The sequence below is a fragment of the Emys orbicularis genome, chromosome 13 (genome assembly GCF_028017835.1).
Source record: "Emys orbicularis isolate rEmyOrb1 chromosome 13, rEmyOrb1.hap1, whole genome shotgun sequence".
NCBI lineage: Eukaryota > Metazoa > Chordata > Testudines > Emydidae > Emys > Emys orbicularis.
In genome coordinates, this window is record NC_088695.1 from 29,671,295 (window position 1) to 29,692,474 (window position 21,180).

The 21,180-nt window shown below is 43.1% G+C and overlaps 1 protein-coding gene across 1 annotated transcript in view; it reads right to left on the minus strand.

The window, feature by feature from the left end:
• HS3ST3B1 (heparan sulfate-glucosamine 3-sulfotransferase 3B1) overlaps positions 1 to 18,206 on the minus strand; it is a 42,925-nt gene extending 24,719 nt beyond the window's left edge. The window contains exon 1 of the mRNA XM_065416099.1: positions 17,671 to 18,206. Coding sequence (XP_065272171.1) covers positions 17,671 to 18,206 — 536 coding nt within the window. The remainder of the gene's footprint in view (positions 1 to 17,670) is intronic.
• Positions 18,207 to 21,180: the final 2,974 nt, after the last annotated feature.

Sequence of the window (21,180 nt, forward strand, 5' to 3'; positions counted from 1 at the left end):
TAAAAAATTACTCATGTCAAAAATTACTCCTAAATCCTTCAGCCACAATTTTGTTATTAAGAACCCAGTGGGCTTGTATGCAAGAACTTAGTAAAGCCCAAGTTAAATGACTCCCCCCCCCCCCCCCCCCCCACACACACACTGCTCAGTTTGAATGAGACCCATTGTTATTCAGATTAAGGCAAGTGTCAGATTAACAAATCAATGGGCATATGAGATATAAGACTAGTTACCATTGAAATCTTTCAAATACCCAAACATATGGATGAACCAAATCTGAATTGTAATTGACTCACCCCTCTTTGATCTCTCTACCCTATAGGCTCCCAAATGAGACAGTGCCATCAGCCTCCACACTAGGGCTGAGGAGTGAAAAGATTCCATTGTGAACCAGCCACATACAATGCCTATTCTCTCAGCTTCCGTCTGCTGGATGTAGATGTGCCGTGGCACTTATAATTGAGACAGATCAGCTCCAAAATCAAACAGCGAGTAACAGAGCAGAAGAGCTCAATTGGGGGCATGTTACGTTACACAGAAATCATTTACAAACCCATCTAGTGCAGGATATTTTCCAGAGATCCCACATACCACTTACAAGTGGTCCTCATGTGTGCCCCAGAATTCTAACGGCGTCATCATTTTAAGCTGCACAGAGGAGCATCGTGCAGGAGTTTTAAAGGAGGCTCTGTGGCAAGCCAGCACAGGGGTTTGTGGTACTCATGGTGTCTGAAAAGGCCATGCAGCAGTGAGCCCTTCAGTTCATCTTCCTGATTGCTCTCAGATTCAGAGGACCCAGTTGCATACAACCAAGCACAGAAACAAAGGATGGAACTTCCAGAGTCACTGTACTTTATTATCCATTGCTAGCACTGACAATCACCAGGCATTCACTCCTCTGTGGCAGGCATACGACAAGAACCTAGATAGATTTCTGCAGTGCAATGCTTAGCACTCTGAGTGTCAACCCAAGCAAACGGGAAAGAAACGCAAGATCACCCTTTAACCATGTTAAAATGCAGTCTCCTCCCATCGAGTCCAATTCTGCCACCCTTACTCAAGTGGAAATCAATGGGGACTATTTGCTGAGTAAGGTACTACTCTACTTAAGTAAGGTCAGCAGCATCAGGCTTGCACTGAACTGTTTACCACCTTGTTCAGCAACATCCCATGCCTGGCAGTTCACATTGCTTCTATTTTGTTTAAGCTCCTCATTTCCTGCAGTGGTTTTCTTTATTAGATGGAGTTTTGGGGGAATTGGGGAGGGGGGGTTGCAGCAGATTTCAGGAGCAACTAAAGCATTGTCCTTCAAGCCATGGAAAATACTTGGTTTTGAGTTTTGCAATGAACAAGATTTTCCTTGGTTTGGGTAGAGGTGGGCAAATAAAGATTTGAATCATATATATACTGTCATTATGTAAAAGTGGAAAGATTTCTCAAACAAGCCACATAAATATTTGCTAGGCTCAAAGTTTCAGGTTTCATCACCAACCCAATATTTGGGCTGGGTTTCCCAAAAGGTCTGCAGGAAACTTGCCAAATCCTTCAGCAATCTCCAAATCCTAGAGACACAAAAGGGAGGGGTTTGTTGTTTTTTTAAACCCCTGAACCAACAAGTTTCTATCACTAGGGTTTTGTTGCAAGCCCTTGGCTACCTAATAACCTTGGTAACTGGGTCATGCAAAGATCAGAAACTCCTGCTCTCTATTAGCAGTATTTGGCATATGATCCCAAGTTCAGCAGTTTTGATTCCTTCCAGTAGAGGGCAATGATGTCACATAGTATTCAGCTCCTTACAGGTACAAGGGGCGGGCGGGGGGAGAGAAAATCACACTAAATAGGTGGTCACAAAAAACACAAATCAAGCTAGCTAGAAAAGTTCACCAAAACTGACAGACTTCACAGAGCTCCATTTATTGTCCAATCCTGCAGTTGGCTTAACACTGCCAGCAAAGTCTGCTGATGAAATCTATAAGAGTTCTCAGTGTGTGGCAATTATAGGAGCTGGCATACAAGAATTGGGGAAAGATACAATACCTTTACTTTTTTTTTAAAAAAAAAAAAAATCAGAAAATTCACAGGCTCTTAATCTGCTTTAAGACCACCTGGGCCTACTGTTATATATAGCCTAATTATACTACCTTTATCTATGTGACTGCAGCATTCTCTTGGGAGAGCTAATAGCTGTAATGTTAAAGATACAGTTTGCCAGAAATTGCAATGTACAACATGGATATCTCACACACACACACACACACACACACACACACACCCCTCTGATGCTTCTGCAGCATCAGGGGAAAGAGGGCTCCACCTTCCACAACAGATCCAGGCAGTACAGAGGAAAGAGAACCTGTAATTAACAAGCTTAAGGACAGACAACTAGAGCTCCCAGCCCATATCAGTTTGCAGTGAGACCTGGCTTGAAACGCTAACCTGCTATTCAGTTTTATCTGAGCCTGATCCATGGCAAGTCTGACAACTCCTCCCAAGGCATCGTTCCACTCTTACACTTCCCCCTCTGCCCCATTAACTGGATTCTCTCAGCCTTTCAGAAACACCAGACCAACCTCCTGCTCACTAGCTTCTAGAGCAGTGATAAATGGAAACAAAATTCGCTCTCAGAATTATGTGTGTCAAATTCTAACCAACTGATGGCAGGGTGGGTGGGGAAAGAGACATTACACTCCCCTTCCACCCACTCCCACAGAAAGTGTAAAAGCCAAATCAAAAACTTTACAACACTAGTGAGCTCAGCCTGCAATTCTGCCAGTCAGCAGAGCATTTAGCATTCGGGTACAGAGAGCTATTATACGAAACATTCTGTTTAAGTGCACGGTTAACATAGGTTCACTTTCTATACTAGGATCCATCCATTAATTCCAACAAAGACAATGAATTAAAATGGACCCCCAAAGATATAGCTAGTTCAAGGGTAAAATTTCTACAAGCGCCTCTGACTTAAGAGTCTAACTCATTTTCAAAAGCGACTTTAACCAGTTAGCTGCTGACAGTTTTAGTGGCTTGAGGTAAAGTTTTCACTGGTGCCTCTATTGAGGAGTGCAAGGCATGAGAATTTGTGGAAAATCTTATCCTAAACCACTAAACTGTCAGGGACTAACTGATCTACGAAACCCCACCATCTAGCACATCACAATGCTATGGGATCAGTGTTATAAGATCTTTGGATTTATTAAGATAATATAAAAGGAAGGACAAATAGGAGACATGCACCAATGCTGGACTGAAATTTAGTTAAGCCATTCATTCCCATTTTTAGCACTGACTCACCACTGTTACTCTGGAGTTACACCTGGTATAGCAGCTGCAGCCCCATAGCACATAATACTGGATTGTGTGAGTAAGTCCAGGTTAAGGCCCATTTCCAGCAATGTTTGCATATCCCGGCAATGAGGCCAGTGTCAGAGTGAGGCGTTCAGACTCACTTCTGTCAAGAGGAATTCTGTTACTGATTTTAACTAAGAACAGGAGGAGGCCCGTCGTTTGTACAACACCACCAGCGTCATTTTATAATTAGTTTATTTGGCAACTAGTTTCCTGGGTATAAAACATAATTTGTCTTTGTAAAAATGTAAATTATGTTGATGTTTAAAGGCTAGGTTATTTGGTCTACTTACAGGAGAACCTCAATTCTTAAATTGATTTGAAAATTCATTTGGCCTTTGCACATTTCTAAACAAATATTTAATAGCTAAGTGTGGCAGTGAAGTCTATTCATAAACACTTCATTTTTTGTTAGCCATTGGCCTAACCCAGCACTAAACACTGGAGTAATTACAGAATTATTTGTTACTTCACTGATGTTACTCCAGATTTATGTCCCTGTTATTGAGAGCAGAATTGGTCCGAAGTTGCAAGGTATTTTAGAATCCTATGAAATACTCCAAGTTTAAAAATGGAATGACGCTTGTAAAAATAAGTGAATACCACACATTGATACAATGTTTTCTTTTGAATGGTATGTTAACCTAGTCACTAATTTGCATAATCCAGTAATCCACAATTGATCTCCTGGTCATCAGTGCAAATTATTGGTTCCACTGAAGAGCTATACATATACAATACAATTTAGTGCGATTAAAACTATTATTTACCTCCCTGGAGACAGATTGCAGCTTTGCAAAATAGTGGAGGTTATTTTTTACATGATGCAGCTAGCCTTGAGGGTTCCCCCCCCCCCTTTTTAAACACTTATTATGCAATAACCATTACAAAATGTAAGGGTTGCATATATTTATTGCAAAGTGTATGTATATATTCATGCCCACAGAAATAGATATGTGAAGGACCCAATCCTGCATTTCTTACTCTGTCAAAACCCCCACTGTGACTGAGGACATCAAGCAAGTATTTTGCAATTACCATGCATCAGGTCCTAATGTCTACAGCTCCAGTGCTGGCTTTTAAAAAGCATATCCCCTCACTACAGTTACAAAAAATACCTTGAACAAGTAAGATGATTTCAAGTGCTGATTCCAAGGATACTTGGATCTGCTCGTCACAGGGCCCGTCGTGCAGGATCAGGCCCAGCAGCAAGGAGGATCAGAACTTAGTCATCCTCTCCCCTACCTTCACAAACATGCCGTTCTCACTTAACTGATAGAACAAGCAATTGAGTACTGACCGGCTAGGAATCTGTACTAGAGCAGGTAGAACATGCCAATTTAAACAAATAAAATTGAGTTTTCCAATGGGAATTGTGCTCCTAAAAAAAAAAAAAAAAAAAAATCATGTACATACTTTGAAATCCAACACAGTGACGCTGAAGTGTTGCATTAGTAGACCAGCCAGATTAGAGCCCTGATCTTTTAGGACTCATCCTTAATAGCGCAAGACTTACTTATACAAACAGTCCCACTGATTTCATTGTGAGGACTACTTGGGCAAGGCATTGCAAGAGCCCCATTATACTTAGTTAAGCACAGTATTAAATTAGCCACTTGTCAGTTTGGATGGAAGATTAAATTTAGGGGGCGGGGGGGAATTTAGTACAGTCTGGGCCTTGATCCTCAGCTGATATAAACTGGCACAGCTCCACTGACTTCAATCCACCAGTTAAGACTAACTGGTGTTAGTGTGAAGAGCTGGCCCTTGATAGAGGGTCTCTTCCCCTACCACCTTTCCTCCCCCCCTCCCCCCGAGAAAAAAAATGGACCTTTAACTGGACTGGTTTGGGGGATTATTTTGGGCTCATGGTTTGATGGAGTTAACTGACAGTAAGACAATGTATAGAACCATTTTGTTACTACTTAATGAACATTTTGACTGTAAGAAAAAAATCTTTGATACCGTTTCTAATTTAATAGAATTGAAGGCAGCTGGAAATAAGTTTATTTTAATTAAAGGGAAAGTCTGATCCCATTCAATAAACTTGAATGGGCACAAGATTAGACCCTGAATTACATGCCTCAGGATAGACAACAGGGTGTTAGAGGGACAGTATCAAAAGACCACACATTTTTGCCTGAAGTTTCTTTTGCTGTTACTACAAGTAACATTTAAGCCCCTAATCCTGCAAATGTGCATGCTTGTGCTTAGTTTTACCCTTGTAGCTACTCCCACAGACTCCAACAGGGCTACTCATGTGTAAAGTCAGGCATGTGCATATATGCTTGCAGGATCAGGGCCCAAAATTCTTGGGCCTGAGAGATTCAAGAAATAGTTACGCTTCCTTGTCCTCCTCCCCCAACCCCGGCCGTTTATGTTGAGCATTTGACAGCACTCTAGGTAAGATCAGTTTCACTCTAGTCCAGTGGTTCACAAACTTTTGTACTGGTGACCCCTTTCACATAGCAAGCCTCTGAGAGCAACCCCCCCCCTTATAAATTAAAAAAAATAAAATTTATATTTAACACTATAAATGCTAGAGGTGAAGCATGGTTTGGGGTGGAGGCTGACAGCTCGCGACCCCCCCCCCCAATGTAATAACCTCACAACCCCCTGAGGGGTCCTGACCCCCAGTTTGAGAACCCCTGCTCTAGTCCATTTCCCTTCTTAGCATGGGTCTTTTCCACCAGTTGCAGGAGTGGAGAGCACTTTTTAAAAGAGAAATAGTTTGTAAGACCAGTAAGTGGCTGAGGAAATTGGGCCAAGTGCAGTACCCAACACTAGTTATTTGAACTGGACTGGACTTCAGGTTGATTTACTGATAATCCAGGATGCCATTGTGCACCAAAGGTTGTAGGGATTCTGTTTTCTCTTACAGCTTTTCCTTACTGTCCCTAGACAGACACCCTGGAGGCCTGGGGACAGGGTGTTCTTGGGAGAAGGATTCTGGTCCTAGACATTGTTGCCTCCACTGGTCCATCAGAACACAAGTGTACTGACCTTCAGAGCAGGTGGCAAAATACAACATTTTGGGGCAAGAATTTGCCTGGAGAAATTCTTCTAATGGTAGCACAAGGATTGACGAGGGCATTGTTTGTGACTGATCAACTTTAATACGTTGCTCATTTTTAATGTTCCATGTCACGGTAATGGGTGCCTGACAGTCAATTAAATATTGTCACTGGCAACAAAAATTGAGATGGGAACCTGCTTAATTAAACGTGTTTTGCCCAGCATAAAAGCTTTCTTCCCTCCCCATTTGTGCTGTGGCTAACAACCATGCTCTGTACAGCTGATCTGCATCAAGTCATGCATGTACTATGGCTATAAAGAGGAATTTTCATAACCTATTCATTACTCCTGTGCAATGTCCCAGTAAAATCTTCTGCCTCGTGTTTAATATTTAGTTTATCAAGTGACCAATATTGCAGTCTATTGGAGTGCTGCTAGTCAAGTGAATCAAATTGCATGATCAGATCCTTAGAAGGTGATGTTGGGGAAAAAAATCCCATTTAGATTGGAACACGCGGGGGGCAGATTTTGCTATCACTCATGTCTTTTGATGTTCTTTGCAAGCTTTTTTAAATTATGTGTAACATTACAGTCCAATTCTGTTTCTTAGTGAGGTTGCAAGTTTAAAGTAAATCACTACAAGTAAAGAGATGTGAAATTGTTGGGAGCATAAATGAGAGCAGATAAGTAAACTTCTCTGCAATTTAGATTTCTGGGACTATTTTGAATGTAACATTATTGTGCTTGAAAGTTTAATATACAATCACACAGGCATCACTTCAGTCACTCCTCAAACACCACATGGTGACAACAGGTAGCAACTGATAGCTTCCTGACCTTCTCATTAAACTGCCGAAATAACGTGATCTGGTATTTGTTCTTTGGAGCCCATATGTCCACGGTCCAACACAGACCTGGCCTATTAATTATCCCCCAACCCACTGATTATTCGCATTCACGCCAACACAAGAGGGGAGTGTTCATGTTGAAAGATGACTATACTTTGTTCTTACTACAAGGAGCCCAAGGTCTATGCTGTTATTCCATCCCAAGTCAATTGAGCAATTAAAGCCTGCTCTTGGCAAGTACTCAACATCCTCAATTTTGTTTCTTTTTGACTATGATGGTACTCAGCACTTTGCAGGGTAGGAAATAAACAACTGTTTAGGCAGTATTACACATCTAGAAATAAAAAAGTTTGGCACCTACATTTTTCAAATGACAATCAAAGCCTTCTACCCCCCAGAAAGCAGCTAAAGATATTCAACTGCATAAGTTAAAGAGTTCACCTTGTCCACTTTAATAAAAGATACGGAGCACCAGGGATTTTCTTCTAATTATTTTGATGCCAATCACTAGCATAATGTTCCATGACATGCCACAGAGTATCACACTAATCAGATTAGCCAGGCAGATCCACCACCCAAATAAGTCACACACATACACACCCCCAAACGCATGGTCAACTTTGAAAAAGTTCAACAACTCAACAGGTGAGGCTATGAAACCTGATCACGGCAGACAATGTAGCTCCTCTCAGCGTCGTGCTGGGAAGAACTCATCACGTGCGTCATATCAGGCGATGTGCTTGAAACAGAGTAGCGCACTGAAAGCCCAGCAACACGAATAATCTTTGCCATCTGTTTGAACAACTCAACCCTCCTCAGATCTAAAGGAATGATCCCACGCAAACACAAGGGCCTTGCTGACTGATCATAGCAGTCCACCCCTCCTTTCTGGGGCCATTTTCTTCATAACTCCACACAGTCACTAAGACAATGTCATTTGGGTCTGTCAGGATCTGACTGGAGGCAATAATTGCCTTGCAGAGCATTTAAAAAACAGAAGTAGGGATAGTTCCATTTAAAATCCTATTGGACTCTTGCCTGTAAATGGATGAGTGGGTGGGAAAAATCCCACTCGACAAATTTTTTTTTTTTTTTTTGCTACTTATTTAAACCAGTATGAGGCAAGCTCAATAATAGCGCGATTTCTTTTTGAAAGAAAAAGAACAAAGAACCCAAAGGGATCAAAAATGTTAAGGAGAAGCCATCCAAACAAGAACAAAAAGCCTTATTTAAAAATAAATTGTAGCTTTCGTTCCAGTTAAGTTCAACTCAACGACATTTGCTAGAGAAGCTTGCCTTCTTTGTACAGATGCTATGATTCATATGCATGAAGTTTTTTAACCAAAGGAATCCAGGTTGCTCTGAAGTTTATCATAAGAGACCCCTTGCATCCTTAAAAGGAAGAGCTTGCAAGGTTTGAGTGCCCTCAGAAGATGCGGTCAGTGGTAGTGGAGGGCACTCAGCACTTGGCTGCATTGGATCCTTGTTGCTTTATCAATAGTTTGCACAGATATACTGTAAGAGGTGTTGGAACTAGACACTTGTTACCACTGTAAAGCAGGAATTTATATTGCTGCAGCCATCATGGGTGAAATCCCAGCCTCAGTGAAGTCAATGAAAGTTTGCCGTTAACTTCATTGGGGCCATGATTTTACTCCAGATCATTAATAAACCACTCGACAGACTAATTATCCCCCCACCCCCTTTTCTGAGCTCTGACTAGGTACTCAGGGGCACTACAGGACAATTTGCTCATTATGGCAATTGTGATGTTCCTATGGTAAGGAAGTTCATGGCTCACCAAGTCCTAAAACTTGGCTTTCCAAGGCAAGGGTTCCATCGGTTTTTGTCGAGAGCATTGTACATTATGGTGCTATTATTAAGATGACAGCACTAGGGCACTTTCCAAACACAGACAAAGCCTACAATCTGTTAGTCTAAATACAAATTCAGTGGGGGACTAGGGATATTCAGCACATTGCAGGAGGTGCTTGGCACTGCAGCAAACTGGCCCTACGGCAGATAGAAAAATTGTGAAAAAAAAAATATATTTATATAAAAATAATCCAGCAAGCAATATAGGTTGTTTCACTTCTTGCAAGCCTAGAATATCAGTTCCATGATATTTTGAAACTATTTTCTCTGTATTTTTATCATTGGATTCCTTCTTTTTATTTGGGGAGCAATACTACTCTTAAATAGTACGAAGAACTTAAAAGTCTCTGTCTCACAATAAGTGTGTTTTTTGGCAGTCCTGTAAGGCAGCAATTGCACTATATACCAGACCACAAGAGGCTATTCCCTGGCCTCTCCCCACCACACACACACACGGTTGTTAATGCTGCACACTTCAATGTTTTAAGACAATCTCAAAGGGGAAGCTTATTAAATATCAAAAATTCCATACACTACTTATAATTAGTTTGCAGTAATTGCTGGATCTTATTTCTTTTCTGTCATGGTAAATGGTCTCATTTGAAGCAGCTAACATGCTGCATTAATTACCAGAAAAAATGCAACATGCTTACAGAATTCATTTCTATTGGATCTCCAGCTATCTTGCTATTGAAAATCCATTCAATTTTTCCCCTCTTATCGCTTTGCTGCTTCAGGGACTGTATTTCCCAACAACATCTGATTTTGCTTTATTTTTGCAGCAGAAGAAAATCATGTTTTGTTTCACTTCAACAACCCCTTTACCTTGCAAACAATTAAGCAGAAGAAAAACAAAAAACACCATTTTGCCTCTCCTTCACAAGCCAATATACCATATAATTTATAAAGGAACAGTTCAGACAAAAAATGATATATTAGTATTAAATACTATCAGTCACAAATACCATTCCAGAATGGAAACTTATCTAGATAAGCAAGTTCTATAGAAAGTTCTGCCTTGCATGAGTCAACAGAAACTTAAAAAAAAAAAAAAGTTTTGTTTTTAAAGTTGTCTCTCAACTAAAACAAAGTACCAATTCCTCAAAGATCTACCACCACCCCAGGGTTAAATAATCCCATTAACATATTGCTAGGAAGAAATATACCAAGAAGAAGATCTAAAGTTTAAAAACTAGACAATTGGATTTGTGCAACAAGGACACAATCCTGCAAACACTTATGCATATGAGTAACTTTACAAATGCAAGAGGCCCCATTGACTTCAGTAGGACTACTTGTGAATAGTTTTAAGTGTTCCTAGAATCAGGGATCGTATGTATATAGCTGAACAGTGAGCAATTTATATTTTCTGGTTATGCTAATGACAAAAGAAGAAATTCTATCATTCAGCTATAGCTCTTTATCCTTTTTGACATTAACTTAAATTTAACACACTAATAGAGATTATTGAAATATGCAGGACCTTGAAAAGCGCTGAGGCTCAGTCAAATCAGTGGGAGTTTGGAGACAATATCTTATTTTCTAATTTATATGGTCAAACGCCTTTAGCTTATTTGGATCAGAGTTAGAAATTTACAAAAAGCTATTTTTTAATGAAAAAAGGATATGCTGTCAGATTTTTAGTTTGTGACATTTATAAACTGTGAAGCTGTTTGGCAATTGCAATGTTCATTTTCCAATTGCAATATTCATTTTTAAGAGCTAAACTTAGCCCTCAGTCTTGCAAACACACTTAGGCACATGAATAACTTTCAAGTATAATTTGCAAATGTGCCTAGTGATTTAGAAGCTTAAATCCTTTTTAAAAAGTGGTTCTTAAATTCCCAATCTCAAGCCATTTTGGTGACAAAGTTTTACGCGTAATCACATTCCATTGAAATCAATGGGTCCACTTGCATAAGCAAAGTTACACAAGTACATAAGTGTTTACAAGGTAAGGGGCTAGAGCTCCCACAGAAGCTTATTAAAAGAATTTATATTCCAATGAATTGCTTCAGAATTAATGTGAATAAATTGAATACTGGCATTTCCAAACGTAAAGCAAAAATATGTCTTTTAAATATTGACAGTCTACCAACTCACTGCATCTGGGATAACATTTATGATTAAATTACTTTTAGTTATTTTCCCCCCTTCACTTGTAAAAGATTAATCAACCATTTTATTGTCTAATTTAGGTGCCTAATTAAAAACAGAGTTCAACACCTTCAACACCATTTTTGCTAATAAATCTTGACAGCTCTTCTGCTTTGTAACATGCAGGTTCTCATTTCACAATACTGCATTATAAATGCAGTTTGCTTTTTTATTTTACCTTAACTGCTATAGGGTTGGCAGTACACTGTTGAAATCCCAGAATTGATAGCAAGAGATTTCAAAGAGACTTTAGCTAGATTGTATCTCCTCCACCACCTCTCAGTAACCATTGCAGCATACATTGTGACCTTATTTTGTTTTGCTAACAGAAGTTGGAGGGTGGGAGTCTCTCTCAAAGTGCATTCAAATTAAAATTTGGAGAGCTTGAAATCTCCACAGCTGCCATCTAAACTCACAGGGTTTCAAATTTAACTCCATTTACCATTTTATTTTTAGTATTCCTTTGCACTGGGAAAAAAGTTTCTTTAAACATCAGTATTTTGCCAATCTTGATTTGACAATTTGAAATATTCATGCAAATCTTCACCATGCTCCTACAGGCTGCTTATGCACATGCTTAATGCTATGCAACAGTAGTTCGATTGGCTCCAAAAGAGACTACTCACGTGTGCAAAGTTAAGCAGGTGCTTGCAGGACTATGGTTTTTATAAAGCCTGGATTTCTGTTCTCCAAGGCCCCCAATCCTTTAAACCCTATACTAGTCCCATTGACTGCTTGTGTGTAAATTTGGGTGTTTTCAGGATCAGGCCCTAGAACTGCAGATTTTAGAACTGAATAGCTCCTACCTCCAGCCATGCAATTCCAGCCCCACTGCCATTGAAGATAGTGTTCATAAATTTTCTATTGCTCAGAAACTCCACCCAGATAACACTGAACCTGGTATCTAACCAGTTTTACCCCCATTAGTGCAACTCCAGTGTAGTGAATTAATTATCTTCATTCTACTTCCCAAAATGACTAATCTGAGTAATTTATCGGTGGTGAAACTGATCCTGTGAGCGAGAGAGAGAGATACTAGGAGAATTAGTGTATGAACTACTTAATGCCAAAGTTAGGAAATGAATTCTCCCCTAATTCATACAGATCTAACAACCACCACCACATTCTAGTCACAGGGCACACAGCAGAGCCTGTAGTGATACCACTATAATTTTTAGTATGGTCAAAATAAAGATCTGGTTCTGCTAAGACTTTCACACTATATAGTAGTGTTTCAATAGCAGAAGAGTATTTAAACATCCTAAAATAGGTCAAAGCAACACCCAAAATCTTGAAAGTTAAGTGGAGGGGGAAAAAGTAATGTTCAGAAGCTGAGCAGTATTCATGGTTTGTATAAAATATTTCAGCTTTAAGTTTACTATTAAAACCTCAATTTGTAATTGACCTGTGGCTATAATTTTAGCTTGTTTTCCTCTATATTGAGGTTATTTGCACAATAGATATAGATATCAACTAAATATTTTCCCCTATTAGATTAGCAAACAACATGTTGTATACTACGGATTTGGAGGAACGGGGGGGGGGGGGGGGAGAAAGAATCATTCAAAACGAGAGCTTTTAATTAGTATTTCCACCTCATCTTCAAAAGCATGTCAGCTCTGAGGAAGTGATCTGGGACAGTATGAGAGAATAAACTAGGTAAAATCTGAAGCACTCCAGTCGTAGTCTAAAGCAAACCTGATTACGGGGGCAGATGACTTTCGTTTCTTTTCTCACAGCAGTCCTGAATCATCACAGCAAACAGAAGGGGAGGGGGGGGGGGGAAAATCACCCAATCAACATCTTTAATGAGCTTCATCACCCACAAATCTCTTTTGTTTAGGTTAATGGTGCCTTGTTATGCCAAGTGGAACTACAATTAAATTCTGATGCTTAATGCAAATCTCCTCCTCTGCTTTGCCACTGTAGCTCTTGGGATTATCGAACTATAAAACCATTACCCACGTAACTGGTTGTGAGTAGTGCAGTTTGTGCCGAAGTGACAACCTGCAACATTACAGCCCCTCAAGTCTACTTTATACAAGTCAGGCAATAACTTTTTTGAATATCCTCAACATACAACAACATGGGCCACATGGTATATATAGTCTAAACCTTGATCTAGGGTAATAAATTCCTCTTCCATTCCCTCCTATTTTAATAATGTTATGAGCAGAGCATCACCACTGTTTATGTAATGTATAAATACAAGTCATCCTTATTTATGGGCTAGGTTGTTGCATTATTTTTCATAACCCCTGCAATAATTTCAGTTACCACTGCTTTCAAGCAAGATGGGGATTCAGGAGTGCATTAATAATGAAGAGTTATAGAAAGACAACAACAAAAATCTTCTTTTTTTAATCCTATTAGTTTGGGGGGGGGGGGAGAATAGACCCTAGTTTAGAGTTTACAGTACAAATGCATACACTGAATGTTTATTTTAATTTGATTTAAATTTAACTCCCGAGTTTGAATAAAATTTTGGATTAATTAGGTTAATAGGTTTTCATCAGTGATCAGACCTTACACCCAGAGCGGATTGTAGGAGAAGCAGAGAAATGAAGGTGCATGACTGAGCACAGGGGTGGGAGAGAACCCAGCATTTTTATAGGAGTTTACATTTTTCCAGGCAATTATCTTGCCCTGGTTGCAGTAGGATCCTAATGCTGCTCTTTCAGCAGAGATTAGTGTAGAAGTTAATGTTTCTTGTCACCCTGACAGTTTTGCTCATTAATTTTGTGTTTAGTTTGGGGAGGATATTAAAAAAAAGAGAAAAAAAAAAGAAACCTGTTTTGACTCCCTTGAAGGTAAGTATAGTGCTAAGATTAGTAGAACCTAAGAGGAGATTGGTAATGAAAATTGTTAATGAACTGCTGAATAAATAATAAAAACAAAAACTTGACACATTGGTGCTTTGAATTTTGTTGTTGGAAGATCTTTAAAAAAAGGGATTCCATCTTTATCACTACCACCCCTCTCAAAAAGAGTCTTAAACACATACCTAAAGTGACTTGAATGGACCAGACCCCCCATAGTCTTAACACAGAACCCCCATTAATTTCAGTGTCTGCTTATGGGTTTCAGGATTGAGTTAAAATAGATTTGACTTCTGTACCATGTCCCTGAATGAAAGAGGGAACGATTGAACGGAAGAGCAATAGCTAGTTTGGTTTCTGTTTTATTGCAACAAAATAAAGTATTTCCTTTTGCTGGACTCCACCACCTCTTTGAAATCAACAAGTACCCATTCCCTTTAAAATCAGCAAAGAATTAAATATACAGTACTAACACGGTTTTGTAACTAACATCCCTAACGAACACTGTGGGTGCTACTGGATTTTTCACTTGGTTTACAGTTTATTTTTTTCCTTTCCCACCAAATGTTTTCCAGCTGACACAGATTATACCTTCACCTTTCTTTGGGGATTAAATTAATTACTCCAATTCAAATGGAAACATTCCTTAATTTAATAGAGTCACTGTTTTGGAGTTAGAACATTATATGCCTGAATATGTTTTCAAAGGCTAATCAGATTTAGAATTAAGTTTTTTTTTTTTTTCCTTCAAGGAAAAAAAAAAAAAAAAAAAGAGAAAGTGAACCTACAGCTACAAAGCAGTCACGTATAAAATAAGTGTGACGTTCATGATTTATATTATTTACTGCAAGACAATCAAATCTGACTATTGTAGAATTAGACAACTGATTTTGTTTAAGATAGACCCAGGCTTCTTTATACATAAAAATCGTAGGTCTATATATTTAATGACATGATTGTGTGACTGTCTACAGACACACGATATAGATCTACTAGATAGGCCTGTACACTCACATGCATTTTAATCTCTAGCTATTTATCGATCCCTTCCCATCAACGGGAAGTCGGGGCTAGTTCTCGATTAGTCAGATTCCATTGTCTCCTAGGATTTAGTGGAAGTTATTCGCTTTCCAAAAACTGGGCTTTGCGGGAATCGTGCTTGCAGCTCAGTTAGTGAAAAGGGAACCAGGCAGATGAAGGCTGCAGGTGAACAGCCACCCCCTTCCCCCCGAAGTTGGGCTAACTTTTCTCCCCTGGATTTTCTGTACAGATCCGTCACCTGCCGCTCAGTCCCCCCCACTACCCCAAACACCCCTGTAATGCAGCTCCAGGGTAAAGCAAGGCAGCTCGCAACCTGGGACATGGTGCACAAGATACCTTTCATCATCCAGCAAAATTCAAGAAATAATTAGGGGAGGGGAAGCGAGGACAATCAAAGCACTTTAGTCTCCCGGGAGCTGCATTTTCTCTCTTCAGTCCTTCCCTTCCACACACACTTTAAAGAAAAAAAGAAATTGTAAATTTTGTTCTTTGGCGATTTTTTCAACTCGTATTTGTTCTGAAGACAGGACTTTACAACCATGCTGCCAAAACAGTTTTAAACAAAATTCAGAGACATCACGCTGGTAAGAGACAGAAAACAAAACCCGTATTTGGGCACCACAAGGCAAGCGGGGAGAAAGAACAAAGCGTTAATACGAGACTGTTACTCTTCCATTGCTGTTCAGCTCGGCTGAGCCCAAACAAGTTGGACCGCAGAAGTTAAACGGAACGCGGTGCAAAAGGACACGAAGCAGCAGCAATATTTCAGGAACTCTATCGATGGGATTATTTATTCTCAAACTCCGCGAGCAAATCAGAGCCAGATTATCCAAAACTACGGGGCAAATCTGGTTTAAACTAATAATTTACTGGCAAACTGGAGTTTGCACCTCAAAGCCTTTAAACACCGGCTCAATATAAAATAATCTACCACTGGAACAGCAGAGATCAGTCTCAAACCAGAGACATTTTACAGTTAAACGCTTTTCTGGCATTTAAAATAACAAAAAGGATCCGGTGCATCTGAAGTATTTTCCCCCTGTAAACTTTTCATGATCAAAATTTATTTTTAAGGCCAAAAAAAAAAAAAAAAAGGCCGGATTTTATTTTGTTTGATCGATAAAACCAAACAACGTGTCTTGTAAACGCTCAGAGAAATCTGGATTGGTTCGAATTAATGCGGAGCGATACCGGAGTTTTTGATCGATTCCCTTTTGCAAAGAAGGAGCCGAGAATGGTCTGATGCGCTGGAAGAGATGCTGCAGTGTCCCTTTCTTCCCAACAGAGATCACTACATCCCTGCTCCATGCTAAAGCTGCCTCCTCGCAGCGATCAACCCCCGTTTTGCCAAAGCAAACTACAGGCGCCAAAACTACATGCGAGGAATTGAAGTAAGGGGCACGTTTATATGGATACTGGCAAATGCCGAACCTGAAAAAGCAGCTACTGGTGAAACAGTACAATATGGGAAGGGGCATCTGCCTTGCCCCATCGGTCACGACAGAAATAACTTTCCATTTTCTAAATTATGGGAACTTTCCCAGCTGCCTTATCTGGGATTTTTGATCACCAGCTGAGCTGCCTTCAGGAAACAGAACCGGGACACAGCACTTGACTTGTTGTCAGTCAACAGCCTGACCTAGCACATCAATCCGAACCGTTCGGGGTAATCTTACAAATTATGGGCAGATCCTGCTCTTGCAGAAGTCCGTGGCCCACATGGCTAATGCCTGAAATAGCAGCAAAATCTGTGCGCCCGATCCTTCGATAAGCCAGATACCCCCTGATTCCTTCGCCGACTTGTTAGAAACAAAGAACGGGTTTAATCAGAGTGCTTCCCCTCTGGGGCATTCCCCTAGTGTAGCTCGCCCCCTCATGCGGGGATAGTAGAAAGTAGCTGAATGGTTCTCCAGGATTCAAATTTAATTGGAGGGAGACGAGACTTTTTTTTTTTGCAATTTCTATATCGCGTTAAGAGAGAAACAATCCCACCCTCTGATAGCAGAGCAGTAAAACCACTGCACGGCAACTGGAGAAGAAAAATAAACTTCCTAAATATTTTTTTCCTGGAGTCTCTGCGGTAATGGGAATCCCCAGGGAACATCTCGATTTTTTTTTTTTTTAAAGCAGAACTCCCTACCCATTTCCACAGAGGGCAGTTTGCAGGAAATCTTGTCCGGCTGGAGAAATTAGAACGGGAAAAATACACACTGGATGGGTCTAGCATGGGCCAGGGCAAAATCCAACCCGGAGCTGCACCTAATTTAGACCCTTGTCTGCTGCAAGGAGCGACGCTAGGGAAAGCTCCGGGAGCAGCATCTCTTGCATGTTCAGAGTTGGGGGAGGAGGGGAGTGACTCCTGCTGCTGATCTGAGGCTATAAATTATGGATCTATACAAAAGGTGTAAGTGGAAACCCCCCCCCTCCCCTGGAGGGGGAAATGAAGCAGAAATGGCCCGGAGGGTGAGGAAGGTGATTTATGGGTTTGGTGCAAGTGACCCCGGAGGGGTTAAGTTTCAATCACGCACACGCATCGGGAGGCACAGGGAGGGGTGGGGGCAGGGGGGTACCTGTACCAGGCGAAGCCCTGCTCGTAGTTGCGGTCGAAGAAGTGGGGCTCGGCCCCCACGGCCCGGATGTCGGGGTGCACCCGCAGGAACTCCAGCAGCGCCCGCGTGCCGCCCTTCTTCACCCCGATGATGATGGCCTGCGGCAGCTTCTTGGTGCCGGAGCCGTTGAAGAAGCTGGAGATGGGGCTGGTGGGGTCGGGGGCCGCGCTCTGCTCCTCTCGCGGCTCCGAGGGGGAAGCCGCGGCGGAACCCGCCAGCCCCTTGGCTCCTCCGGAAGGCGCCCGGCGCAGCAACTTGGAAAGCACCTGGAGACCCTCTCCGTGCGCTCCAGCGGTGGCGGCAGCCTCCCCAGCCCCGGCAGCGGGCCTCCCCGCGAGGCCGGGCACTGAGGCGCAAGAGCCGGCGCACGAGTAGAACATGTAGAGCCAAAGGAAGAGCATGATGCAGAGCAGCAGGAGTTTCCGTCTCACCGGGAGGAGCGGCGGCGGCTGCAGGGCGCTGGGCGCATCGAGGCAGCAGATCAGGCGCTGTCCCATATGCCCGCCTGCACGCCGGGCAGCATGGCTCAGCGCACGGGCACCGCCGCGGGGGTTGCTCCCGGGCCCCGCCAGTCGAGCCCCAGCGCCGCGCGGGGGTGCCCCTCTGCCCAGCCGCTCAGGAGCCGCGCTGGGCAGCGCATAGGGGGGCTGCGCTCCCCGAGAGAGACTAGCGCGGGGAGGCTCCGGGTGCCATGCTGCGCTCCCCGGGGCGCACGGCCACTGCCCCAGGGCAAGTCACTCAGCAGGCTCCGCGCGACGCGCCCAGCATCGCTGCCACTTCCCCAGCGCCCCGCGGCAGCTCCCCGGGAACGTGCATGCAACCGGCCCCTCGCAGAGCCTCCCCCGGACTGCCCGAGAGTCGGCCTCCAGCGGGCAGCCCCTCAGACGGGTGGGAAGCGGGCGCCCGTGATAGGCAGTCCCGGTGGCCTATAAGAGCCAGGCTCCCTATGCTAATTAGCTCCATTTGTTGATAGCAAGGCAGCCAACGGTAATGCAGGCTGCTCCGGCGGGGCGGGGCACTGGGGGCGGCTGGAGGTGATTAGTGATTCTAATTGGCTAATGAGCCGTTCAAGGGGCAGGGGCGGCTGAGGAGTCCAGGTTCTTTGGGGGAGTGGGGGGGTGGAAGGAAGGAGAAGGGGAGAATGGATCAGCAACCCCCTGCCCCGAACTCATTCCTCCTCCACGCTCAGCCACGCAGCCAGAGAGCCTGGGCTGCGCGCTGGAGACAGCCCCGTTACCCGCCCAGATGTGCAGCGAGACGCAGCCAGATGTTGCGAGCCCGCGCACACAGGGAGGTTATGAAGGGGGGGAGGGATACTGGCTCCGGAAGGCAGGGATCGTCCGGGGAAGGTCATCAACCCAATGATGAATTGAGTTGGCTGAAGGGACCCGGTTAGTGGATGAAGAGGAAAGGAGACGCCTAGCAGCAGACAGTGCTGCTTCCAGCGCCCACCCTCCAGCTGTGTATAGAGAGAGCTCTGCCACCAACAATATATAGAGGGGCCCCCGCTCCCAACAGTGCATAGCACTGCTCCCCAGCAATATATGTAGTGCTGCCCCCACCAATCTGCGCAGCTCCCCGACCCCCAGAAGTATATGGCACTGCTCCCCAGCAATATATATAGTACCGCCTCCCAGTTATATATACAGTGCTCCCCCTCTCCCAAAAGTACTGTATATAGCCCTGCAGTCAGCCATATAGCTAGCTATCTCTCTCTCCAGCAGTATATAGGGCTCCCTCCGATAGTCTATAGCGCTGCTCCCAGCCATAGGGACTTTCTTCTGCACCAACCTGGCTCCCCGGTGCAGGGCAGGCAAGTTACAGCGCAAGGACCTCAGAACTACCTCACGGGAGGCCATTCGTTTCTCCTCCTGGCGAATCGCTGCCCGCAGTTTCCATTTGGGGGCTTCGCTTTCGGAGCCGCTCTACCTTCACTGGAAACATTTCGTTTTTCTTTCTGTCTCCCCCACTTTTGCCCTAGCCTGGTGGGGTTGCTCACGGAGGGAGACGAACTTTAAAGTGTTCTTTACAGACAGACACTTTTAACTGTAACCGCAGATGAAGCCCAGGAGAGAGACAAACGGGGAGCTAATGACGTTAGTGGGGGGTGTTTTGTTGTGTTTTGTTTTTCAATGAAGTAACGTGCCTTAGATGCACGAAGGGAAGGGGGAAATACGCTGATAAATTCGATACAATTGTTATGCTTTTTATATTCATATTGAGGGCAGAAGAATGTATATCCCATGGACAAATGCTCCCAAGATTTAGAACGAAAAATATTGTCATGTCATGTTACTCTTTTCTTTTTCTTTCTTTCTTTCCGCAAAACCAACAAGACCTACCTAGTTCGACTTGCAAAATAGATAAACATTGGTGCTTTAGCCCCACACTTAACGATTTCATTTTCTTTTTTCTGCGGGATGCCAGATCGGTCTGTTTTGTGTTGTGTTGTTTCATGGCAGAGCAAGATGCCCCCGCCATAGAGCAGAAAGCTACTGTATTCATCAGAAGCTGGCTGCCTCATTATTTTTGTCTTTCCCTAATAGGGGGATAATCATTAAAGGCCCTTCAGGACTGCAGCAAGTGCGCTGAAGTTTACAAAGAGAAAGAGGCAGCGTTTTTAGGGGTAATCGCGGGGATTATCTGCCCACCTCACTCTGTGGCTAGCCTGCAGAATGACTTGGAATCTTGCCCCGTGTATAAAATGGTGCTACCCGGGGGCGAGCTGCTCTGTTGTCCACTGCCTGGAGCTACAACTGGGCTGCCCAGCGGCTCTAATTACAGGCGTAACCGGGATGGCCAAGAGACAGGTCCCAACGATCCACTTGAACGTGGCAAAATGCAGCCTTCAAATGGCCTTTTCCCTTCCAGCCAGGCGGCGGGCGGATCAGCCCCTGGAAACTCCGCCAGAGGAACTTCCTGAAACAAGCAGAGGTCCCTAGCCTCAGCCTAGATCAGCGAGCCAGGTTGGCGGGACAATGCGGATCACACCCACACCCAGGCAACAAGATGTTCAGTGCTCAACCCCGGAGGGAGAGACTTCGAGACAAATTCAACTTCGCGACAGGGGACCGGCACAAAGCCTCTGATTTTATATGTATACGCCTGTTTTCCGGGCACACAAAAGGCAACGTTTGTGAAGTTCTTAAGGGGAATCAACATTTTCCTTCTTCCCTGGGGCTTTAAACCAGCCGGGATCATTTAGTTACTTATGTCTTCATTTGCTGTTGTGAAAATAAACAAGCGCTACAAGAAAACTCAACACTGGGTTTCCATAGGAGTTAGTGGGGGTGGGGAGAGGGTGTCTGGAAGAAAGAAGAATATTTCAAAGTTAACATTTCTTCCTAAGGAAAATACATTTCTGCTTATGGATCATCACTGCTCGTCGTTTCCCTCTAAAGTGGGTAGAGAGTTTTGCCAATGGATTCAACAGGAGAGGATTGGGCCCTTGAATGTATTTTGCCCAGCTAA